This window comes from Uloborus diversus, chromosome 5 (genome assembly GCF_026930045.1).
Source record: "Uloborus diversus isolate 005 chromosome 5, Udiv.v.3.1, whole genome shotgun sequence".
Classification (NCBI taxonomy): domain Eukaryota; kingdom Metazoa; phylum Arthropoda; class Arachnida; order Araneae; family Uloboridae; genus Uloborus; species Uloborus diversus.
Genome location: NC_072735.1, coordinates 169,946,229 through 169,973,001, shown reverse-complemented (window position 1 = coordinate 169,973,001; position 26,773 = coordinate 169,946,229). Strand labels below are relative to the sequence as shown.

Here is a 26,773-nt window from a genome sequence, read left to right as displayed (position 1 = left end):
CAAAAAGAAAAAAAAATCTGTTTAAATTTGGGTCGGACCTCAAACGGTTAACATTAATAAAATTATTATGAGTTGTCTGTAACTCATTGATTGTAGAATTTGTTCAAAGATTGTAAAGCAACATCCTTTGTCTAACGAAATTAATCCTAGTTCACTTAACTGAAGATAAAAAAAGCATATATTTACAGAAAATTAATTTAAATTTTTAGATGGTCTGCTGATATACTTGCTGATATTGTGCCTGCCATTCATGATCGAGCAAAGTCTCGACTATTTAAAAAGGTCTGCAATCTAATGCTGATTATCCACTTTGGCCTACAGTACCATCATCACAAACAGCATATTTTCTTCATGTTGTATTTTTCCAACAAATTGTGGGTTGGATATGTCTCACCCTTATTTAAAAGGGCAAATTTTATTAATGTTGTTGCAATCCCTCATTGATGCTTTTATTTTATGATTTGTTTATATGCATACTTGCAAACTCTACTGTTTTTAACGAGAGTCTCCCGTTTTTTGCTTCCATCTCCCGGTTTCCCATTTTTTACGATTTTCTCTCGTTTTTCCAGTTTTTCAGTCAATCATCAAAAAGTTTCACTTTCTTCTTAATAGATGGCGCCCTTTTCTAGTCTACCAATGTCAGGGAATAAGAATTTTCCAATTAATAAATCATTTAATAAAAATTAATTTTTTTGGTAGTTTTCCACATTGTTTGTTCAACAAAGCACGTGCTTTGCTGAAAATTGCAGCAGATTTCAATCCTTTTGCATCTTGAAAGTATTTCAATTATTTTAAAAGTTTCAAGTTATTTTGACATGTGCTACCCTATACCTACGTATTTTATATTTTATTTTAATTATATATTGATTTTTTTCGGATTTTAGTGATTACATTTTTGTAGCTACTTTTTTGATAGAGACTAGGGAAAGTATGAAAGTTTAAGCAAATTCACTCCTTATTATTAGGTTTTTACTTTACAGTATGTTTTTCTTGTTGCTACCAATTAGTTTACATCTGCAAAAAATCCTCATTTCACTTTAAATTTATTATTCATGTTATTTAAAAGCATAATGTAATAGTTCTGTTGTGAAGATATGAGGCTAGTAATCACCTATATACCCTAGTGGAATCTCCTGTGTTTTTCCTTCAAGGGTTGGCAAGATGTTACATGATCACCGTAAATGATGCACTAAACTTGCTTTTACTTTTCCAGCAAATTGGTCTCACGCCTAATGTTCCTGGACGCCAAGAGGAGCAACTTACTCAAGTTATAAGCAATATAATGATGTCGTTATTGAATCATCCTAATGTTCCACCTTCAGGTATTTACTTGCAATCCTTAGTTAAGGCAAATATATGTATAAAAAAAAACCTTAAAGAGATCCTTGCATATAATTTAGTAGCATTGTTGACTACATACGTTGTTAATTATTTTCTAGAGAAATGTATTGATTTTAAAAAATTGATCACAAACCTAACAACAAGGAACAAACCTAAATATATTTTATCAATATTAGTTTTATTTTAAGAATTTTTAAGAAGCAAGTTTCAATCACTATGATTGAGAGGTGTGAGAGTTACTGTTTAAAATTATGTAAATATTTTAGTCAAACATTTCTTAACTATCATTTCACTTAGCGGCGTATGCTATTAAATTCTAAAATTTAAATAACACTGCATTGCAAAAAAACCTTAAATCCCTTAACTCCATTCTTGCTGGTTCCTATATTAAGGGACCACCTAAATCTAAATATGACTGCCGTTGTCCCTATTGCGTCCCACTTTTTGAAAATGGTGTCCCCCAACTTTGTTTTAAAAAGCTTTCGACATTTTCATAGCCATTATTTCCATTTGGAAAGGAAGGGAGCATTATAATAACCATTAACATTCTTCTTCGGGGCTAGGAAAAGGTGCAAAGTTCAGAAGTATGAGTATTTGGAGCAATTTGGGAGACTCATGGGGGTTATTGGACTTGCTATTATGAGCCCCATGTTCAAAACAATTTCTAAAAAATTATGTATCATGTTCTAAAAAATTAAATAATAAAACATTGGAAGTATGGCATGCTGCATAGTCAGTCACATCACACATTTTCAAAACATTTTCGTCGAAGATTTATTTTTGAGAAGAAGGTGTATTGAGTTATTGATTATTAAAATTAATGTACTTATGCTTGATTAATATTTTTTAGGTGCTCAGGCTGCTGGTACTTTTACAATAAGTTCTGCTGGAAATCCAACTGAAGCCAACAGAGCTACTCGATTCTTGTTTGATACTGAAGGAACTTGGCGGAGAATGGGGAGAGTAAGTATATTTTACACTTTTAAGCAGTAAAATATATTGAATGAAGTGTTTAACCAAATACTCCTTTTTTCCTCATATACATTATACTTGATGCTATACATGCTATTTGATACATACGTTATGATAAAATTGATTTCTTTTCTCTTTCTTCTTTGTGGTTTAAAGTTGACTCATTATTATTAGTTCTTTTTTGTGAGTAGTTTTTATTTATTTATTTATTTTTTAAGGATTTAATTTAGAAGGAAAAAAAAAAGCATTGTAATCTGCTTTTTTTTAAGGGGAAGAAAGATTTTCTTCTTTTTTCATCAGTTAATTTTGCAAAAATTAAAGCAATTCTTTTTTCTTTTTTCTCAACCCTTCCAAGAAAAGAAAAGATTTTTAAACACATTTTGCATCTGCTGAATCAGTACTGCTTTGAGACTACTTGAATGCAATTCTTATTTTAACTTGCTTACGATAATGACTGGTTACAAAGCTGTTTTATCCCCACTGCATTTTAATTCAACTTAAGCTTTCCAAGTAATACATCTGGTTCTACAATTTTTATTACTAATAATAAAGCTGAAAGTCTGTCCGTATCTCTTTTTGTCTATCAGAATCTCTGAGACGCGCATAGCGCCTAGACCGTTCGGCTGATTTTCATGAAATTTGACACAAAGTTAGTTTGTAGCATGGGGGTGTGCACGTCAAACCGATTTTTTCGAAAATTCGATGTGGTTCTTTTTCTATTCCAATTTTAAGAACAATTTCCGGAGTAAAATTATCATAAGACGGACAAGTAAATTATGAAAGTATCATAACGTGGAACCGTAACATGGGCACAAGCCAATTGGCGAGAAAATTCACCATAAATTATTTGTAAATATACAGGCGAACCAAAAGACCTTTTAATTTTCTATTACGGGCATAGCCGTGCGGGTGCCACTAGTTCTAGAATAATAAGACAGTATTAGTCAGAACAGGTTTTTACTGCCTTTGCCAAATTAAAAGGAATTTGCTGATCAAACATAAAATGTGAATCATCAAACTTTATTAACAGATTTTTCCATTGAGTTATGTATAAAGTTCCATTGAGTTATGTATAACGTATATTTTATTGCATGTATGATTTTTTTACCCGGTTCTATTTATAATATTTGTACGCATTGTTTGAAGAACTCATAGTTGTAAGATTAAAGTGTAAATTGAGGCCTTCATATCCAGAAAATTGTCTTTCTCTCACAAGGAGTCGAGTTATGAAGCTTTTACTCTCCTTAGAAATATATATTGCAGTGTTAAATTTCAAATCCTAATTTCAGTTTTTTCCCCCTTTTCAGTCAGAAGCTAGTGAAAACAGTTATTCATCACAGCAGTTTACAGATCTTGATGAAGCTGATTTTAATCACTTAATGAATGTAAGTAGTTGTTAAAATTTATTTTAATTTTTTGACTTGTCAAAAGTTATGAAATTTCTTGCGGAGGCTTTCTACCATAATTATAATTTTTTGTTGAAAAAATTCTCATGTGAATTGAATTCACTTAATCACAATAAGCTTGTAAAAACTTTTTTATCTGTATAAATCAATAAAAAACGGTCTACTTTGGGAGGTCATTCCAAGCTTGTTAGCTTGCGAGATCGAGATTCTCGCTCACGTGATTGGTTGTGATGTAGAAAGGTTGCTTAGTATTCTAATCTACTCGAACCTAGCTTGCGGCTAGGCTCGAGTAGATTAGAATACTACAACGATCGCCCTGATCAGTGTGAAGCATGTATGTAGAAAATCATGCAAATATGTATATTAATGTGCTTGTGTTTGAGTACTCTATGAAGAAAATGTCGATGTTTGCTGTCATCTGAATGCATTAATTATTCATTTTACAAAATATTAAAAATACTTCCTTTCATTGCTTCTGAAATTAATTAATGAAGTTTATGCCCTACTAGGATCCTTATTCTTGGCCAATTTGGTGCTTTTTATTGCCACCCAAACATTTCCAGAAACATATTGTGCTCAAAAACTCTACATTTTTCAGCATGCTCCCCCCTTCCCCGCCCCCTCAATGCTATTCTGTATTCGTCCCTGTGAACGAGCTTAGTAAAAATGTTTTTCTATACCTAAATTTCCCTCATCTTCCGTTATCTAAATATAGAGGCTTGAAGTCTGCGAAAATAAAAAAAGAAAAAAAAAAGGTTCCAAATTTAGCTAGAGTTTTGGTGAGAAATGGAAGACATCTTTCACGCACTTTGCAGACTTAGTCCTGCCCCCCCCCCCCCCGTCTTAAAATTTGGGTGCAGTTCTTAAAATTTTGGCAGGCTTTAGGACCTTATCTCAATACAATGAGCCAAGTGCCAATGATTCATGCTTTAAAATTAAAAAAAAAAAAATGTGCTCTTTCAATTGCTACCTATTTAATTTTTTAAAATATTGCACAATTTTCTGTGGTTCCCTGGTTTAAAGCGATCAGTTAGTTTCATTAATATAGTGCATCAGTTGTAATTTTTTGTTATAAAATGTATGCTATTTTCCCTGCTTGATTTCATTTTAATATAAATTACTAATACTGAATGGGGGTATTATTTGTTACAGGATTTCTTCATAGCTTGTGGTGGACTGCAACTTAATTCACTTTCAGATGTCATATCATCTTATTGTGCAGCTGCACTTGAACGTGATCGATTAGGTACTTTTCCCTCTAGAATTTTGTTTTTAAGTTAAATTCATTCTTCATTTACATACATTAATGTTTTCTGTATATGGACATAATTATTAAAGCCTGGATTATTGTGGCATTGATAAGTTCAGGTATTGTTCTGTTTGGGGATTTGGTTTTAGACAAGAATAACCCAGAAAATGGTTCGCAAAAGTAACGGTCGACTCTGAAGGCACTTTTTGAAATTAAAAACTTGAAGAGCTAAAAAACATATCACCCCTTTCCCGAAACTGAGGCCTTGTTCTCGTTGTGGGTTGCAATCTGCTAATAATCCCCTCTTTGGAAAAGTTCAACTGAAAGAGAAAATTCAAAAAAGACAATATCCAGCCGTAAAAAAGAAAAGGCAAGTATAATGAAGACCAAGTGCTTTTATTTCAAATTTCAATTTTGTTTGTCTGTTTATAGTTCCAGTTTACGTCACATAAGGACCTTTTTTGTTGGTTATTTATTCATTTTTTTTTAGTAATCAATTACTTTCGAGAGGAAGGTGGTCTCCGCAGCTAATCTAATTATATTACATGTAAGAACAATTGTGAAAATTTTTGAGAAGTACCAAAAGAAATCACACTAGTGTATTTTTAGAAGAAAAACAAAAAAGGCTCGGAACATAACTCATGTTCCGACTGCCCGTGCATCTCGCACGGTAGTCTGACTCTTGTCAGCAGAAAGTGTCTTGCACTTTTTAAAAGCAAACAGAAATTAAATTAAAAAAAAAAAAAGATAAACATTTTCAAAGCAAATTAAAAATAAGAAACCAAAATACTCAAAAATCTCTGCAGTTGGTCTTCTTCCGAGCCGCCTTCCCCCGCAGCCATTCCTCAGCTTTTCCTTTTTCCGTCTCCCGAGTCTCCTCCGCCATCCTTACCTTCACCTGGCCTGTCACCTGTGTCAATTCCAATTTTTACATTTTAAATTAGTATTTAATTCTCCCTAACTGAAATTCCCAATTACAGCGTGACAGGCCAGTAACCAAACAAATCCCACCATCACATGATGCCAAGCCAGAGAACTAAATTCGAATGTCTCTGATTGGTGCAACGTCTCACGTGACCTCATTCGCCACAGAGAACAGCACTCTGAGTGAAGAACTGCTGGTGAAAGGTCTCTCCTCTTCACACATTGTGAAAGAAGGAGAAGACGCAGGGAAAATGCACACTGTGATAGAACCTCTATCACATTCCCCTCAGCAGACAGGAAAACACAAAAAAAAATTTACATGTTCATCAGTGGGAAGACAACAGAAGACAGGCATCATGATGTTATTGAATGAGGTGAGCATAAACATGACCAAGCGAAGGAGGAGTTGGCATGAGAAAAGGCGGACCGTTAAACCATAACAAGAAATCCAAAAATTAAAAAAAATCAGAAACAAAATTTACCCTAAATTTTCTCTAAGTAGCAAATTTTTAAAATACAAGAAAAATTTGACCAGCTGCACGAGACCACATATGCCTACACATATATCTTACAATCATATTTTTAAATGTCAAAACATTTTCTTTTTTTTAGCAGTACCCAAATGACAATGCACATCATTTCTTACTAGTTATTTTTAAAATGTCAAAAAAGAATTCATAACTCATTAATATTCTTCAATACATATGTATCTGAACATAAAATTTTGTATAATCAGTAAATTCATTTCATTCACTAGAAAAAAAAAACTCAACCAGTGAGTGGGTTTGAGACAAAATCATGGTATTTAGTGGTATGTGCTCAATGTCTGCAGGAGGCAGATCCTCAAGAACTATCAAACAAAAAGAGCAATTTTTTTTTTCTTTTTAAAAAAAAATTCAATTCAATTTCCAAATACCACAAATATTTCCTAAGGGTGACATTGAGGAGGAAAAAAAAAAAAATCCCCGTTTCTCTCAGATCATGTGGTCTGTCACCAGGACATGCATTTTTTTTTTTTTTTTTTACCACAGTTACATGGGGAAAAATTTAATTTTACGAGAAATGCAGACAATCTCCAAAAATGTAAAGAACGTTTTTGTCAACCCCTCTCTCTAATCATATAAACAAATTCTTTTTCTACTAATTTCATTTCTGCACATTAAGAGCTAAAGGAAATTCACATCTCAAGCAGTATTGTGCACATTTACAATTCAGGCAAATTGTATGACGTAAGTATTCATCTTAAGTATGATGATTTCACAATGCAATGCCTAGTTGTCAATTCATAAAAACAGTGAAAATACTTCATTTTTTTCTATACATTCAAAATTATTACAATCAGTGAACACCAGAACTGTTGTGTTTTCAAAAAGGAATTTTACCTCTGATACAACATGATATATGTTATGTAATTCATTTGTGATATGTTACTCTTAAAAACAAGTTCATGTTCAAAAGAAAAAAAAACAATAGATATATATGTAAATCAACACATAAACATAGAAAATACCCGGGTATATAAATGAACGCATGGATGCATCGCGCAGTGATCACTTTGAGGGAAAAAAATTCATTTTGTGGAAAGGACAAAATACACAGAAAAGAAAAACTTTGGTGACTAAACATAACGTGTGTGGGCAAACATGCCAATATTATTGCACACAGCAAAGACTAGAAGGGGAGCAGAAAAAAAAAATTTTTTTGTTCAAAATCATGAAAATCAAAAAAAAAAAAGAGAAAAAGTCAGTATATGTGATCCAAATCCCGAAATATTGCAGAAATTTAAACATCAAAAAGGAAAATTATTAAAATGTCCTTTTATTTATTTATTTTTTTGATCAAAGAAAAAAAAAAAAAATCTGCAACAGAAAAAGTAGACCAGTGAACCCATTTACAGTGGCCAGTTGTAAACAAGCACACATAGTCTCATATGAAGAAAAAAAAATTTTGAAACAAGGGCCGAAATAGAACTGTGGACATTTTGATTACATTGCCATATTTTGAGACAAGAGGGGGAAAACTTAGGACGAAGGAGACATATAACTGACATTGGATAAACATACAAAAAAAAAAAACATAGTATTTCCACAGGGACAAATATATAAAGAAAAAAAAATTTAGGTCTTGTTAAAGCGTGAGGTGTACACCCATCTACAGCTACGTTGATTATGAACACATGTTTAAAAAAATGACCCGATTTTCAGCAAAAACCAGAAGGTTTGAGATCATATGGATAATATCAGACGGAACTTGAGAAAATGAACACATCATAAAATTCAGAAACAATATATATATATTTATCTATCACAATCACTTGTCTTTCCCTTGATGAAAGTCAATTTTTGCCGGGCACTTTAGATTGTTTGACAATATTTTTTTTTTGTGGCGTCACTTGTTTAGTTGTCGTTGTTCAAAGTAGACAAGTTCATTTTATAAGTTTCTTTCAGTCCAATTGAAGAAACAAATCCGCATTAGAAAAAAAACAGATGGCTCACCACCTTCATCACCGACATTCAACAGCGGAATTCCACAGGCGCTCTCCCAAGGAGGGTTGGGTCCGGTTCTCAGTGAAGGAGTAGATCCTTTGTCAGAATCCTCTCAGGTTCATTGGACACGTGCACCTGTCCTGGATGTGTCGTCCTACGTGGCCTATGTCTATGGGAGGAGAAGCATTAGTAACGAGATCATTTGAAGAGTCACATAAATGCTGAGCCCTTGCTGGTATCAGCAGAAGACGGTCAATGTGGACTGTGAATGATTTTGACTGTGGGCAGTGAGGCTCCTGTATAACAGCCACAACAGGAGAAATCATTTTCATGACCTGAAAGGGTCCAGCGTAGGAAGGACGATGCAAATTTTTAGATTTTAAATAGACTTGGTCACCAATTTTAAATTTTCTTAGTTTGGCTTTATGAGCCTGTTTTTCATTCTGGTTTCTTTTCTTTGTGAGAGAGTTTTTATATGCATTGTTGTAGATTACCTGCAATTGTTCCAAAAGTTTATGAAGTTCAAAAGCCTTATCCAGGGAATATTCAATATCAATATTTAGGGTGTCAGTTAAAAGGGATAAGTTGCGGCCAAAGTGAACCAAATTAGGAGGATATTCTGTAGTAGAATGAACGGAGGCATTGTATAAAGCTTTGTGAACAGAAAGGGCATATTCAAACTGCAACCCCTGTTTTAGTAATGCTTTAACAGAGTTTTTTATGCTTAGGTTCACTCTCTCAGACAAACTGTTACTTTTTGGATTGCCAGAGGAGGTATGACGAAGAGAAATTCTAAAAAATTTGTTAAAGGTATCAAAAACCTCACTAGTAAATTGAGAACCAAGGTCGGTTAAGATAAGCTGAGGTCGACCAAAGGTGGTTATGTACTGAAACAATTTTTTTACTGTCGATGTTGCATTTAAATCCCCCAAAATAAACAGTTCTAGATGACGGGAAAATGTATCGATAACTGTCAAAACATATTTACCATTCTGAAAAGGTCCCAGAATGTCCATCGAAATGAGTTCACCAGGGGATTTTGGGGAAAAAGTTTCCTGCCATGGGGCTGGAACAATGTTGTGTGGCTTTATTTGTAGGCATTTTGTACAACTCGCACAAAAATTAATAACATCAACATACATATTTTTCCAGAAAAATTTGTCAGCCACAACTTGGTGCCGTGAAGCCAAGCCTTTGAGCTGTTCTGCGTCGACTCTGGACTCGCTTTTATTGTTCTTTATTGTTTTCCGATGTTCCTTGTGTGCAATTTTTATTATACATTCGAGTTACAATGAAATGTACATTCTGTATTTATTTGAAATGCTACACATTCTTTTTTTTGGGGGAAATTGTTTTGTTATTGATTGATTCAAATTTGTGTTTATAATGCCTCCTAGAAAACAAAACTCTCCTGCCCCTGTGCCTACCCCCCAACCTAACACTCCAGGTGCTGCAAATAAGAATCCCTTCATGATACCTATACCCAGTTTTTCTGGGGATCCAGATGAGATCACTTTCTTTGCTGAGCAGGTGACTGATGTTATCAATATAAATAAGTGGGACCCTGAGAGAGCCGTTGTGTTCTTGCTACTAAAAATGTTACAATACGCATTTAACTATGCACTAAAGTCCTTACTAACATTGTAAAGGGGAAAGCAAGTTTGTTTGTAATGTTTTCATGCCTTAACTACTCAACTGATCATCATTAACTTTTGTATACATGTTGTCAGAGGTGCAGAATAGAACATAGGGTACCTTTCTTCTGGAAAAAAATAGTATTCCATGATTTTTATTCCAATATTAAAGTCATTAATTTGTGAGTCGCTCATTAAAAAAAGTCATATTTGTTGGATTTTTGCAGCATATTAAAGCCTTTAAAAGCTGCACAATTTGAAGTTATCCAAAGTTCAAGGAATAGTTAGAACACCCCTTTATTCTTCATTTTAAGTTGATTTCATGTTTTAAAACAAGGCTTATCTTCATATGTAAAGTATTGTCTGCGGTTTCTGGTCACAGAATTGAAATTAAACGAAGCTGAATTTCTGATTTATAGCTGACGATATTTTCGTGAAACAAGCAATAAAGAATTTCAAAAAAGAATGAAGGATATCTTTCAGTAATATTTTTTGTTTCGTAACTATAGTTATTTGTAAAAAAATGAGTGAACATATTTTTTATGTATTCAAAAAGAATAAATTTAGTTTTTTTTAAATATTTTTAATATAGTCTATTCTTTCTACAATTTTAATAGCTTTTGGGGGAGCACAACAGATGGTTGAATTTCTGATAAGTTGATGTACATTAGTTTTACTGTTACTTTTAGTCCAAGTTTTTAAATATTTTCCTGAAATTTTTAGAATTGAATTCGTATACATGCTGCTATCACACACAACGTGGAAAGATTGCCTGATGCCGGTAACAATGACTGAAATTTTGGGATTAAAAAAATATAGATATTCAAGGTGGACTTTATTTAAATCTGGAGTCATAAAATAGCTCTTTTCTGCACATTGATGGAAAATTTTACATTTTATAATTGTATCTTAAAGAATGTTGTTAAATGTGTTACTGAGTTTTTAAATGTTATTATTTTTCAATGCAAGACTAAAGTTAGAAGGAATGTACGATCTGCTTTAAAGATTAGTTAAAATTAGTTGTGATTTTTTTTTTCATTTGTAAAATGCTGCGTCATTTATGTGTGACAAGTGTCATTTATGATTAATTGACTTATGATTAAACTTGTTTATTGCTTTCATGTTTAGGACGATTTGGTAACCTGCTCTGGTTTATAGCATCCAAGCTCTCTGTCCATGATATCATGGAAATTTATAAAGGTAACCTTCGTCCAATTATTAAGATGGAATTTCCACTTAAGATGTATTTGTTAGATGTATTTTTTGATGGAGGGGCAAGAATTCCCGATGCAGAAGCTATAAATTTACTCATGGACGAGTTCATATCAGATTTTGCTCCAGCTTTGGAATATTTTTCTGTAAGTTAGTGTTTCTTTCTTTTTTTTTGCTTTTGAAGTTTATAGTCAAAATGCAGTAAATATACTTACATCTCACTTAACCCAAGAGAGATCGCGCACTGAACAGTGACGAAAGATATCGCGCAAGGTAACAGAGTCACCCTGAACAGTTTTATCTCAAATTTTTTATAAACCATCATTTATCTTTTCATGATCGGTAAGTTTACGTTTGCATACTATTATTCAGAGTACAAAGCAATCTAAATGAAAAGAGAGAGCTAGAGAACGCAAAACTACACTGCTTAGAAGTAGAAATTTGGAAGTAGTGACAGTCACTTGGGATGAGAATTGGAACTGGGTGTTACTTTTTCACCCCGTTCCAATTTGAATTCCAAGAAAAGATTTCTTTACGCGCAGAAAGAAAAGAAAAGTAAAAATAACACTTCACCTACCAAGGGGACTGTCAGATAGGAGGATACTAAAAGTGATTGATTTCAGATAAATATTTACCCTGCAACAGGTGTTTGGATAAGAATGGGATGTATGTGTGCCCCGCAAGATCTCTCTCGGGTTAAAACTGCAAACCTTTTTTTTTTTCAAATGAAAAACTGCAGCATGTATTCTAAATAAATAAATACTTTTACATTAAACTAAAGAAATTTCAAAATTTTGAATGCAAGTTATTTTATGCTCATTCACAGTTCACTTTCTAAAAGGCACCACCAAGTTGTTGAGTAGGAATAAATTTGTAGGATGGATATCACTATATTTGGGGGAAAAAAAAACTATATTTAGTTATATATTTGTATTAATTATTTCAGTTTTTGATTTTTTTTCTGTTTCAACAAGGAAATTTTGTTGCAATTGTTCCCTATTCTGCTCATTTTTTTTTCTGATAATTGAGAAAGTCTAATTAATATTATATTAATGTCAATATTATAAAACCTGCACATATGTAGAAATTTAATTTCATTGTCTAAAATGTTTGCTATACTGCCTGCCCTTTTTGTTGTTTTTAACCTTGTTATTAACAATGTTTAAAACTGTTTTGTGAAAAATTTTATCAAATCAAGTTTAAGGAGCTCTAAAAAAAATATTTTTTTAATTTTTGTCTTTTTTCTCCTCAGAAAAAAGTGCTTGAACTCCCTGGCTGTGATTTTAAGAAAAGCATCTCAGAGTTTTTGAAAAAAGCTGGGACTGAGATCCTAAAGACAATTTTAAACGTTCCAGGTTTGTAAATGAATGCTTTAAAATTCTTGCTTGTAATTTATGCCCACCTGTTTATAGCAAAGCTCTCCTACTATACTTCATGACATTATTGTCATTAATATATCCATGACAGAAATATTTGTTCTTGGGCTAGAAATTCCTGCCTTAGATTATCAGAGTTGTGCAGATGTTACAATACTAATCTTTTGACTGAGGATCTAAAGTATGGAACATTTAGAAGTTGGAAAGGTCGCGGTCCCAAGTCTTTTGGATTTTATATCCCATGCTGTGTGGTTAAAACTTACAAGAGCATCATTTTTCAAGTGTTACTTCACCAAAAAAAAAAAAACTACTCATTATACAAAGGTACAATTCGACAGTTTTCCATCTTTATTTGCCCACATTCCCATCAAAGAGCATTCTCTGTTTGTGCATATATATAATTATGGCATTTTATTATTTAGTTTTAAAAACAACTTTTTTCCTGATATATATTTTTTAATACCTTTTGTTTTTCAGTATATATGTAAATGCTTTAGAGTTTTTTTGTTTGAAAGAAGAATCTATGGTTAAAGTTACAGTAAAACCTGTGAAGTTAACAACCTGTTTTAAGTTGACCGCTTTTTTTAGACACGGAATTATCCCTTATCATATGAATATACCTCTGTAAGTTGACCACTAAGGCAGTGCACCGCAAGTGGTAAACTTACACAGGTTTCACTGTATATGTTTTTAAGTATTCTATTTTCTATTTTTTTCTATTTTGAACTTTATTTTTAGAATGTATATTATATTCAACAACAAAAAAAGGATGTATAGCTTTAAAGTGTTAACTATTTCTTAGGCTTTAAATCAAAAAGCAATTTGAATCAATGTTTAAGTTCCATGATTTTGACATGCTTTTGTGATTCAATTTTTCACTGCATGATGAAAGGATTTTTTTTAAAACTTAAAGTAGATAGCTTTGTTTTTGCTACTTCCAACTTACAAATTTTGTCTTTAATTTTCAGGACACCAACCTACAGAGGGATACTCATCTTATGGAAGACGTGCTTTCCGTGAATTTCTATCTTTGTTGGAAAATATTCTTCACGGGGGCCGGAAAGCTTTTCAACGCGTACTTGTAAATAGTGTGGTAAGTAAACCATTTAAAAGATGTTAGTGTTTTTCAAATTTTTTTTACCTGCTAATAAATGAATGCTTTAAACCTTTTAATTTTGTTTCAAAAACTTCTTGAGCTTGGAAGAATATTTTATAAAATTGGGATTTAAAGTTTGAAATGAAACTTGAAACTTAAAGATAAGTTCCCTGTTTTGTTGTATTTGCTATTCCTTTGATTGTGCCTCTCAATAACTTCAGTAAAATTTACAATCTCAAATTCACTCTTATTTTTTGAAAGAGTTTCACTGACTTCCTTTTCTAATTTTAAATTAAATAACAACAGTTTTTTTGGCGGAAGTTTCTTCCTCTATGAACTTCTTTGTTTTGCATTGATAAAGGGGTTACTCGAAACCCAGCACCACACGTCTGCAGTTTACTGCCAATGTGTGTATTTTAACGTCATATTATTATCTTTTACTGTAATGGCTTTTTATGTCCTTCTGATTGCTTTGTTTTAATTATTTGTCTACTTGCATACAAGGTCTGTTAGAAAAGTAGCCGATCTTATAACCTTTTTTTTTTTGTGAAAACCTGATTTATATGAATCAAGCATGTTCGTCCATGGTTTCAGTTGCTCTCACGCAGTGTTTCATTAAGATAGTGTATATCTCTTCGTTTCTTTAATATTTCAAGTCAAATGATGGAATGATTGGAGCAATGCTATTGCACAGAGTTTTGCCATAAATCGGGCAACAGTAGAAAAGAAGGTGCAGAAAGTGTATGGTGACAATTGTACCAGCACGTCTTTCACACTTGATTCAGTTTCACACTTGATTCAGAAAAAACTAGATTCCTTTAGTTTAGCAAATTTTTTACTCTCCTGATATGAACCCTTGAGACTTCTGGCTGCTCCCCAAACTCAAGGGGCTATTGAAAGGCACATGCCTTTCGGAATGCTTTCTATAACTGCAGCATCGCTGGGAGTAGTGTGTGAAGTCCCAAGGAGATTACTTTTAGGGTGATTAGATTTCCAATGATCCATATATTGGGGGGGGGGGGGTGTAGATATGCATTTTCTTTATAGTTAAAAAAATGTACAGTCAAAGAACTGGTGATAGGATGTCTGTGGCATGCCTGCATCCAGAAGAAACCATAGAATATACAGCCTTGAAATTTGGTAAAAATTGCTTCAAGCCCTAGTGGTTTGCTCCTCTCAACATTCTTTTTATTAACATTCAAAATGAATCATGTTTGTTTCAAACAGTTTTGATTAAATGAAGCAAAAATGTGAAATTGTTTTGAATCGTGGAATTTTTCATTCAATGCAAAAAAACTTTATTTAATTTCAAGTCAAACAAGATCAAGTACAATGAGAACAAAACATTAAAAGTGCAATTTTTGAGTTCTAACCCCAAGAGAATTAATGTTTTCCATGAACTAGAACTGTAACATCACAGTTCAACAAAAATCTAATTATAAAACATAAAAAAAACCCTAGACCGTACCAATAACTAAGTCATTTACCTTTTGAAGAAATTGAAAATGTAAATTAAATATTTGCAGCAAGGTCTGCAAATTCCCTCTGTGCTGAAGCGGGCCATGTTGGGGCTGATCTCTCGTATCATGTTGTGCACCCCGCTGGATGAACAGGCAGCAGACAATCTGTCCTCAGACGAGATGGCAGGAGTTTCCGGCAGTCAAGGTCGATTGGGCGCCGTTGCCGACAAGAAAGAACCCCCGAAGCAGAAGGACAAGGTGAGTACCAGAAATTTAATTGTTTTCCAGGGGAGCCATAACTTATTGGTCTGATTGGGTTGATCAGTGGATCTGAATATTCTCTAATGTGAACGCCCCAATAGTCTGAGCACAATTTGATGGCCCCGCCGAAACTCCATAGACTCAACATAGGCTGACCTCTCTGTTCTCTGAACACCCTATAAGATGAACACCCCAGTATTATGAATGCCTTTTTTAACCCAGTTCAATAATCACCTCTCTATATAGTGAACATGTTCACAATCAGAACTTGAATTCCTATGAACCAAATTGGAAAACTTGAAATACCTTCACAATTTTATCACAGTGATTGAAGAGTATTAAGAAAATGAAGAGAAGAAAAAGAGAATTATTTTTGCAGATATTGCTGCATTTCACAAAATCATTCAGTTAAGCAATATTAGCCTGAAGTTTCTGCCTCTGAACTGCGTATTTCAAAAATTCAACCATTCAAGGCCTTAAAAGTACTATTACCTACTAGCAATATGCGGTTGACAATCACCTGGAAACCTTTTCACTTAAACAGTTGGATTATAACACGTTCCTTGCATGGGAATATATAATGGAAAAACACATTAAAAATAACTTTTTTTCCCAGGTATTGTACTGATAGCTGTATTGTAATATTTTATTGTTGAATGTTACTTTAAACTTTTTAATTTAAAAAAAGAAATAAATAAATGCAAGAGTTTAGGTCGTACCGAATTGAACTAGACATTGCACTAGTCACCAATCAAAAATTCAACACCTCTATCTCAGTTACTGGTGTAGTTCAGGGGGGAAAATTACTGAACATAGTTCATAACACAATACATGTACATGTATTATCCAGTCTCTATTTAGTGAACACCCCCATAATCTGAACACTTTTGTTTGGTCCCATAAGTGTTCAGAATAGACAGTCCACTGTATTTGTATTAATTATTTTAAAATTTTCCTTTTTTTTGCACCTGTTGGTGAATTATGACAGTTGGCCTGAATGGTAAGGCGTAGGAAATGGAGGAAAAATAACTTTTTGCTTATAGGGCAGTTCTCAAAAGGTGGGAACAATAAAGTTAACTTTGAGCAATTTCAAAAATTTTTAAATTTGACATCAATTTTTCTTTTATTCTACAGCATGCATACCTAGAACACAATATATGAACATGAAAAGACAGCAGGTATTTGTAAAAATTGTTAATTAGCAAATTAAATCAGCTGTCTGTAGGTAACAGATTTTGGACATTGTTGTCCTGTAGGTAACAGATTTTGGACATCATCATAACGTAAGTTTCACCATTTTTGACAATTGTTAATCTGATTTTTAACTTTTCCAATGAAAATTTTATTTACTACTTTTTGAATTTTGAAATTTAATAATAAAGAGGATATTAATGAAGTACTTGAATGGCTGTACATACTGCTCTTTACATACAATAAAGTTTTGGAATGATTTTGAAGAAGTTGATGAAAGGTAAAAAAAAAAGCTTCATGGAAATAACTATACAAACTCGTAGCTTCTTTTATTAAATAACATTTGTATTTCTCTGGATCATTAACTTTCATTTCTGCAGATATTTTCCAAACTTAGAATGTACTTCTAACAGAACCTCACTTTTTGTTCTACTTCAAGGAGACATAATCTCGTGTGAGCATTAAACTTTGCAATAAATCCTTTTCCAAATAGGTATTAAAAATCAATGATGACTTCAAAAAGCATATAAATACAAATTCCATAAAAGAACTTAATTAAATTGTTTAAAGCACTTTTTCAAAACATGTTGTTAATTCAAAAGGCTTACTATCTCTCAAATCTCAAGATAGAATGAAAATTACGAACTGATATTTGTTTACAAATCAACTGTAGACGATTTTTTTTAACTCTAAAAAATTAAAAATAAAAAAATTGCTAGCGCAGGTGATAAAGTCGCCAAAACTGGTGCAGCTGACGATAAACTACATTTGTCAAACTGGAATTCCCCTCTGGTAACCTTTAGCTTATCGTATACTGTGTTGTCGCCAATGGAGGTTTGCTTGGCGATTTTAGCGCAAAATGGCTTTTGTTACGAACATAACCAGCCATGTTTCTACTGTAATTTATGTATTGTTCAATGTGTAACGTATTAATTATGCAAAATACCAATGGATTAAAGAAGATAACATTATAATAACCTTTTTTATTGAGGTTAGAAGACAGTGGATCATCAAAAATTATGAATAAACGGACAGAATTATCGTCCTCAAGATCGTAACGCCATTTGGACATCTCACATGTATGTTTAAAAAAAATCATTTTTCTTCTAAGATACTGCATAAAAGCTTATGAAAACACTTTTAAACAATTAAAAATTGATTCTGAGGATCGATAAATACCTTTAAAACGAAAACATCATATACTTAGTTCTCAAATAATAGCATTGTAAAGATCGTCACTTTTGGACATACATCAAATTTTGAACTTACGTTTTTTTTAAATCGTTTACAAAGTAAATAATCTATCTTTACTTTTGTTATTTGTGTAAAATATTAACAAAAAGTTATTCAGTGTAAGATTCATACCTTTAATTTTTTTTTGAAACGTATGGAAACAATTAAAATTTTTTTTTTTTAATGGTACATTTGCTTAGTTAACGTTTTGGTATGTCCAAAATTGTGCCTTTTAGGAAAGAAAATATTTTTTTAAGGATATTTGAAGAGCATTTTTTCCACAATTTATGTCAATTCTTGTCTCTATACCGTATTATAGTTTAACTCAAAAATTTTTGAGTCAATTAAAATGAAAGTTATTTGGTGTTGAAGCTTCAAAATTGAGGTCTGTGTTTGTTCCCACCTTTTGAGAACTGCCCTATACTGTTTGCTGCTCTCTCAAATTGCCTAGTTTAAATATAAGAAATTCAGTTTTGTCCCATGTTTTATCTCCTCACCTCTGATTTTTTTTCCTTGCTCCAAATTTTCGGCTATAATATGTATTGAAAAATTCTGAAAACAAGCCAAATATCGTATGCAATAATTTTTGAGCGAAGACCTAAAATACGGAAAGCTTAGAATTCCAAAACGATCACAACTCCAAGGGCTCCGGATTCAGGGTCCTGTCCTATAATGTAAGTTGTAATGTTGAATGGCGTTAGATATTGATACATTACTCCACATATACAAATTTTTAAATAGCACAATTTGCTTAAATTTTTCACAAAATATTTTTTTTTATGTTCCTCAGAAAAGGGACACTGAAAAATCCTGGGCAGACCCTTGGTGTTAGAAGAAATGGAAAGAATGTCTTTAGCGCAAGCAACTATGTTGAATTGTTAGTTAGCTAATTTAACTTTCAAAGTAATTTAATGGTCTTAAATATAAATGATAAATCTTGAAGTATCTTAACTGACTTCAAGGAGTTAATTGAAAATCAAAAGGTAATGGGTAGCTCTTTTCTTTTTCATCTCTGTGGAGATGAATTCATACTAATTCCCAATTTTGACCATTTTCTGAAAACATAACAGCGTTAGAAATCAGTAAAAAATCCTACTGGTCCTTCGGACCAGTCAACATGAATATGTACTGGTCCTCAAAAAACATCACTGGTCCGCTTTAGGTTAAACACTAAATATGTTTGTACCAAAAATTATTTACACTTTATGATGATTATATTTATTACGTTATTTTTAATATAACTGTTTAATTTTTAGCTCATTGATTAAACATTAAATAAAACACAAAATTGTTCAAAATGGCAAACATAATATTAAATAAGAATACGGACATTTAATATTAAATAACGATGCAAAACACATTTAAACACATTTTTTTACTAATGAGGATATTTTAAATTTCTTGAATGTTTCAAAATTTAAAATTTTTGTTTTGCAAAGTTTGACAATAAACATTGAAATTTGTCACGTATACAGTCTGAAAACAAACTTCATTTAAACAACCCTTAAAATAGGCAATCAAAATTTTGTGAGTTTAATTTGATCATTTTTACTTAGTTTCAGGACATTATTTTTCCTCTCTTAAGTGTGATAAATATTGAATAAAATATAAATGTGTGGTTTAAAATTATATGAAACTTTTGAAAAAGAAAAAGAAGTGTAAAAGGAGTCAACCAATGGTTTGACCAATAAATAACTAATTGGCTAGGCAAATACTTTTGAATTTTTTCTAGCAGAGTGTGATCAAAAATATACAACAGTTGGTGGTCCCAGGGAACACCAATTATTTTTTTTCATGGTGATCCCAGGCAGGTTTCACTGGTCTGGGACCAGTGGACCAGCAGTAATTTATAACGCTGCATAAGTTACACATAAGCTTCGACATATAAAATATTTAGTTGTGTTGTCTTTTTAACAGAAAGAATCTCCAGTGCCTGCCAGGACTCGAGAGCCTGCCGATGGCCAAGAAAATAGTGCGGCTCCATTCTTCACTGGGTTTGCACGCCTAGCCGAGCGCACGTCTGCACTCTTGAGAAATAATGCAAGACCTGAAGATGATAATATTGCTGAAGTAGTCATAGGATCTCAGGGCTGGCATAACACGCTCCCGAGGGTAAGTAATAATGTCAAAATGCAATGCTTTTTGTGCATACTTTTGTACTAATTGCAAATTACTTTGCTACCAAACAAATTCATGCAACCGGTTTCTTCAACAAATTTATCACAAGTTATGAAACTTAGTCTGTATTAAACTTTTCTTGAACTCAATGAAGCAATTTTGCTGTTTAAGGGGAGAGGGGGGGGGGACCAGTTTAGGAGTTCGAAATTTTTTTTGTGATTTGTTTTTAACAGGAAAGAAATAATCGGAAATTCTTTAAACTTGGAGGATATTTTATTCATCTTTTGAAGTACACCTTGTAATTTTTTGAAGTCTTTTCCACCAGAATTAGTAGAGTTAGAAACTGCTGTCCATGTGCAGTCGCCATCAGAGCTGATGTGCATTACCAAAACAAAAATTTTGCCTGTAATGATTACAATTTTTCTTTTCCCTAGAATATAAACCTAATTGTGATCAAAAAGTTGAAAATTGAACGTTTTGGAGATGTTGGATTACAGTGTTATGTTTTTCTACTATTTTTTTCACGACTCTTGCATTATAAGAAATATTTTTCTTAATAATATCACTAAAGAGTTAGGTTCACATAGAGTATAATTGAATGAAGAACATTCACAAAAAATTTCAGAACGACGGGTCAAACACTCTTTGAGCTAGAATGCACACTAGTTGAAAAAAAAGTTGTTTTGAGAAAAATGCGTTTGGAAAAGAAATACTGTGAAAGTTTTTGAATCTCCATAGTCACTTTAAGTGCTCATAGCATCGGAACTAATCAGAATTTTTCACAATTTTTTGGCAACATGTTCTTGAAACTAACATTTTATGACAAAAAAAAGAGGATTTTTTGACCGGTCTAAACTGGTTGAACCCCTAAATAACTTTAAATTTATTTAATATAGCATAAAACATTTTCAATATTTAAATTTTAATGATAGCTTAAAGAAGCACCCCATTAGACAAAATGTCCTAGTCCTTTTGGTGTACCTTATTAGACAGTTTTACTCAATATACTTATTATGCGATGATCAGTTTTGATTCAAAAAGAAGTCTCAAAATACCATTCGTAATTTTTAGGAATGGGTACCAATCATCACAAGAGACGTGCAGAGACAGCGCAGACAAGCTCCTCAGGCACCTTTCAGTAATGCTTATATGAGTGGGATGCCATCCAAGAGGCGAAAGGTATGTGTGTTTGTATGTAATAAGCTGTACAGCAATGCATGTCCAGCTTTTGCTAATGACTCGTGAGAGTATTATAGTGTATAATTCATTTTTAATGTGTCTATTTCATCATAGTTGGTTTTGGAATACAACAGACTCCTGCTTAATGTGATTACGGTTAATGTTATCAACCGCTTATTGTCAAAATCACTTGGTCCCGATTTTCTCTATTGATTTATATGTTAAAATTACCATTTTATGTGTTAACCCGCATGGCTTTGACTGTAGTAGAAAATGAAAAGGTCATTTGGTTGACCTGTATATTTACAAATAATAGATGATGAATTTCTCGCTAATTTGCTACGTTAATTTGCTAGTCTACTTCATTGTCATTTGCTCGTCCATGTTATTATAATTTGCTTGGTAAAATGCTCTTAAAATTGGAATAGAAAAAGAACAAATCACATTTTCGAGGTGCTTCACTCCGATGCTACAAACTAATTTAGTGCCAAATTTCATGAAAATCGGTCGAACGGTCTAGGCGCTATGCGCGTCACAGGCAATCCAGACTTTCAGCTTTATTATTGGTAAAGATTATATCATGTAATGTTATAAGTTTTCAAATCGAGGATCATATTTGAAACATTTAGAAACTGCTTGCCTATTCATGGTTTCATAAAAAAAGTAAACCAAGGATTTGAGAAAAGTAGAAAATCAAATGCAATATCTCAAGAGTTGGAGTCACAGATAGATCAAAATATCACGTACTTATACATTAAAATAATCAGAAATTTTCTTGATTGTTTTAAGAAAACAAAAAGAGGATGGAACTGATGAGTCAGATGAAAAATGCCTTGTTGGACCAAACTCAAAAGAAAAAAAACAGCTAAAATGAGGAGTGCATTGAAAGACTTGAAACATAAACTACCACTCCGTTGGCTTAAGAAACATTCATTGCGAACAGTTTAAAAATGATCTTTCCAAAAAATGAAAGATCTGGAATAATGGATGATTTTTTTTTAAGAATGTATATTGTGTAATTTTTGTTTTGCTGGAAAGACACAATACATGAAATTTTATTTGAATACTCGGTGCGCATGGCTTAAATTTTATTGGCTTAATTTCATGATTCATTTATTGTTGCCAATCCTTACTGTTATCAAAATCTTTGTGTTTCAAAGTGATCAAATTAAGCAGACACTACTGTACCTTTCAATTTAAAGCTGAAGATCATTAAGACTTGAAATTCTTTTTAAAAAAATTCCTACTCAAACATGTTGATTAAGTGATGCCCCAAATTTATGTTTAGATCATGACAACTGGAAGTACACCACTGCTGGGAACTTCCCAAGGGACCTTGTCCGAGCTCCTGTTGCAGGCTGTTCAGAGCACTGGTGCAAAACCCCGTACCAGCACAGAGGAATTGAGGAGGGAAACCTCTCGAGATGCCACCTTGCAGGCCTCTTTTGAACAGCACCTGAAAGGGGCCATCCAGGAGAGGCTCCACAGGGACCTTGATTATTGCTCAGAGAGATTTCCTAATGCCGAAAAATATTTCATCGAGCGCATGTAGTTGGAAATTTTAATCGGTGCTGTTGCAAGTGGAGGAGTGAGAAAATATTTTTTACGTTATTTAAATGTGCTATTATGTGTTGCCTGTATAATTTATGTGTAATAAAAATTTGTGGAAGAGTTTCTTTTCTGATTTTGTTACAAGGACTATAGCATGATTTAATCTTTTAAAACAATAGGGAAGTTGCAACCTATTAAATGTTCATATTTTGGCTATTGGATACTGTTAATTGACCCTCAAAACTAAAAGATTCACCATCGCCGAATTTTAAAACACCGTGGTTGATTTTTAATGAATTTTTAAAAATCCACGCGCAAAAGTGCGCTCTTCTGAAACGTCACGAGCGTACGTCACAGGGTGCGAATGGGCAGCCTTCCGCCGAAGATCCCTTGTTTTCGCTATGGACATTTTGAGCGCGCTGATATTTTTATTTTTTAGAAATTAAATAATCCTTTTGAACACACTATGGAGACCGGATTCGTTAAAGCACAATCTAAATAATCTTCCTCATGTAACATCAATGAGGACATTCGAATATTTCCGAGAGGATGAGAGGTTTAATGTTCCAGAAACGCGAGGAGTTAAATGCGAGGAGATAAGCCTTTTACGTTTCGTCTTCGAAGTCGAATGCGTGACTTCTCCCCAACCGGAAGGCGCATGTCGTCACTTCCTATGCCATCTGACGTCACAGGCGCTTGAACTTTAAAAATTAATTAAAAAAAAACTACTTATCGTATCGCAAAAAATTTTTCACCTATGATGTTCATACATGTTACACTATCATATAAAAATAAAATTGAAAAATCGAAAACTTCCCTATTATGCAGTCGACTCTCGATAACTTGAAGTCCCAAGGGAGCGGCTAAAACGTTTGAGTTATGGGAAGTTTCCACAACTCTCAAGAGTTTGGGACCCGATGAAAACTGCGAGATAAAGGAATATTCGAGTTATCGAGATTCGACTGTATTACTAACAGGATAATGACAGAATAGTTGAGGAGTGATGTATCAAAAGGGAACAAACACATCCACTTTTTAGAAATCATTTTTTTTTTTTCGTATTTTCAATTGGCCTTAATCGAACCCCGTAGCATGTAGAAGTCCAAATGGAACAAAGCCTAGTTTATTAAAGGGTAAAGTTTGATTTTTTGATCAAAAGGTAACAAATCCGCCCCTGCAATTTTCATTTCAAACAAAAGTGAACAAATCCCGATTGAATCTGTTGAATGAAAACTTTTTTATTTTTTTCCAAAGGAACACATGTCCAAAATCTCCAAATTTTAATCCACTAGCTATGTTTAAGTACTTTGACATAAGGATATGAGGTGGTGATACATTAGGGTTTTAGTGAAATTGGAGCTGTCATCAGTTTTTCTGTCAAAAGGTCACATATCCAAAATTAAAATAGTTATATCTTTTGCATGTTTTTATACGATAATATCTTACTGTGGGACATCATCTGTAATTCCTTTGTGCTCAATTCTCTACCTAGAGAATATGATAAAGCTATTTTGCTGTTAGCTTAAGTTCTTTCCAACTCCTAAACTTTTTGGAAAATGGATATACAGTGAAGCACTGTTTATATGTTTCTCTTTTATACGTTTTTATCAATTATACGTTTTTAAAATTGGTCCGTGCAAAGTCTAATACACATTAACATACACCTATTATACGTTTTTTCGTTTGTACGCTTTTTTCATGCAGTCCCTTCAAAAACATATAAACTGTGCTTCACTGTATTCACTTTTGAAAAATTAGTCTTCAGTTGAAAGTTGAAAAGAATTTCAAACTTTTTAAAAATTATAACAAAACATTGTCAGTGATGAAATATCTGAGACAAATGAAAAATTCTGTGCTTCCTTGTGTTGAAAGGAGGATTATGTAAGGAAACTGCCATCAACTGTGGAAAACCCAAGAAAATCTTGTCAATGTTTCAATTTTTTTGGAAAGGCAGTCACTATGACTCTTGGCAACCCTGTTTGGGGGAAAATGAATCCGCTGCTGCTAGTACTTCAAATGGACTGGTAAAGACTTCAAATTGACTGATGGAAGGAATCATGACAATTTCAAGTAAGAAAGATAACACATAAGTTTTTATAAAATTGCAGTCGAAAACTTTGTACTATGGAATGAGTGAAACGACTCGACGTGTATAAAGTACAAATAAAGGATTAAAATAGAGTTACAGAAAAATGTTTTTAAAGAAAAGATTTCCGAACACCAGGGAAAGGGGGCGTACTCGACAAATCATTAACTACTTAAGCAAAATTTTTCCAAATGTAATAGGATTCCCAAAATTCTAAATCATAAATTGAAGAATACCCATGAATAACCTTGGCAGAAGAAAAATCAAAAATATGATTGAAAGACCAACAGTGATGTGAAATCGAGGAACATTTTACATTTTGTTTCTTGACATAATTTTCATGTTCCTTAATACGGAATTTAAGAGAACGTCGGGTCTGTCCTATGTATGTCATTTGTCACTGACAAGAAATACTATAAATGCCCCATCTATCAAGTTCCTGAACCGGGTGTTTTAGTTGCGAAAATTTAAGTTTGTTGATAGGGGAAAATGCAACCGAAAAATTAAACTAAAAAAAAATTGCGATTTGAAGACTGGTTCTTGGAAAAAAGGGTAAAACAACCAAATTAGAATAATTCATCTTAACCAGTGCTTGATTTTTAGTAATTGAATTGATGTTTCCTGTGTATGGTGTCAATGATGTCAATTGTAAACCCCCGATCCAATGCAACACTTTTTAAATAATTCAATTCTGAAGCAAGTAAATTGGAATTAAAACAAATTATTAAAGCCTGGAAAACAAATGTTCTGAATGCCGCTAATTTTTGTTGAGGGGGATGAACAGATAATTTATGTGGGGGAAGTGTGACCGCAAAGGGTTTATGGAAAACAGTAGTGATAAAAGTGTTGTCTGAACGAATGATAGAAGCACCCAAGAAAGAGAGATGATTGTTAGACTCCATTTCAACGGCGAATTGAATACAGTTTAAAACCGATGTTTCCACCACTCATTCAGACAATACATCCGGGTCAGTAATCGATTATTTCTGTGTACTAACTATATATATATATATATATATTGCATTAAGTATGTTTTAAGGGCTAGACACAAAAAGGAAGGGGGAAGATGTGTGTGTCTGTGACATTATAGCTCCTTAACGGGTGAACCGATTTTGACTTTTTTTTTTTTTTTGAATGGTGACTTGATTGAGGGCATTCTTAGCTATATCTCATCATTTTAGGACTTCAATTAGGGAATGCATTAATTAAAAAACAAATCTGCTTTTTTTCTGAAATTTGATAGTGAAACATACTGGCACATTTAAAATATTGGTACCAATATGGATATTTTTCTGCATCTGATAGAATTTGTTTAGCACTTTGAAGTTAAAAAAAAGAATTATTCAACTATTTCCTTGCAACCATCAATGGAGAGGATTTTTCTACCTATGCCTTCATTTGGAGCAAAGTAAAAAACAGTTTAGGAGTTGAAAAAGTCAAAAAAAAAAAGTGAAAGTGTATCTTAATTTTAAGGCTGAAACCAAATCAGAGTTTCTACTACGGTAGCATTTTATCATAAAATGAAAAAATGAAGCAAGTCTTTTTTGCTCACATAAATAAATAAACGATGCATGATCCAAAAGAGGAAACAAAGCGTGCCAATACTCAACTTAATCTTACTGTTAAGTTCAACAACATTTAGTCTTAAAAGTTATTTCGCCCTTGTGTTTTATCGATAATAAGTACAGTTCTAAATTTTATATTTCGAATTAAGAATAAAAACAGCTACTGTGTAATTATTTCTTCAAAGATGTCATGGCCGAACTTTGAATTTAGTTTGCAACTGGAAGGCACTTAGAAGTGTGACCTGAACCAAGCATTTGCCACTCTGCCCAATGCTATAAAATCGTAAATTCGGCAAAAGAAACTGATGAAAGGAAAATTCTCTAAAATTTCTAATGGGGGGGGGGGGTGAGGTTATTTGCTTGGTCCTCCTTAGAGACGTACTGTGTAGCACTTTGGCCGAATACCAAGTAACAATTATGTTTTAAGAAGAAC

The 26,773-nt window shown here is 32.9% G+C and overlaps 1 protein-coding gene across 1 annotated transcript in view; it reads left to right on the top strand.

Moving 5' to 3' along the window:
* The window catches only part of LOC129222184 (large proline-rich protein bag6-like), a 65,021-nt gene extending 42,212 nt beyond the window's left edge, over positions 1-22,809 (top strand). The window contains exons 16-26 of the mRNA XM_054856651.1: positions 1,214-1,322; positions 2,192-2,304; positions 3,621-3,698; positions 4,872-4,965; positions 11,141-11,370; positions 12,477-12,579; positions 13,569-13,693; positions 15,223-15,414; positions 19,759-19,953; positions 21,031-21,138; positions 22,427-22,809. Coding sequence (XP_054712626.1) covers positions 1,214-1,322; positions 2,192-2,304; positions 3,621-3,698; positions 4,872-4,965; positions 11,141-11,370; positions 12,477-12,579; positions 13,569-13,693; positions 15,223-15,414; positions 19,759-19,953; positions 21,031-21,138; positions 22,427-22,690 — 1,611 coding nt within the window. The 3' untranslated portion in view covers positions 22,691-22,809. The remainder of the gene's footprint in view (positions 1-1,213; positions 1,323-2,191; positions 2,305-3,620; positions 3,699-4,871; positions 4,966-11,140; positions 11,371-12,476; positions 12,580-13,568; positions 13,694-15,222; positions 15,415-19,758; positions 19,954-21,030; positions 21,139-22,426) is intronic.
* Positions 22,810-26,773: the final 3,964 nt, after the last annotated feature.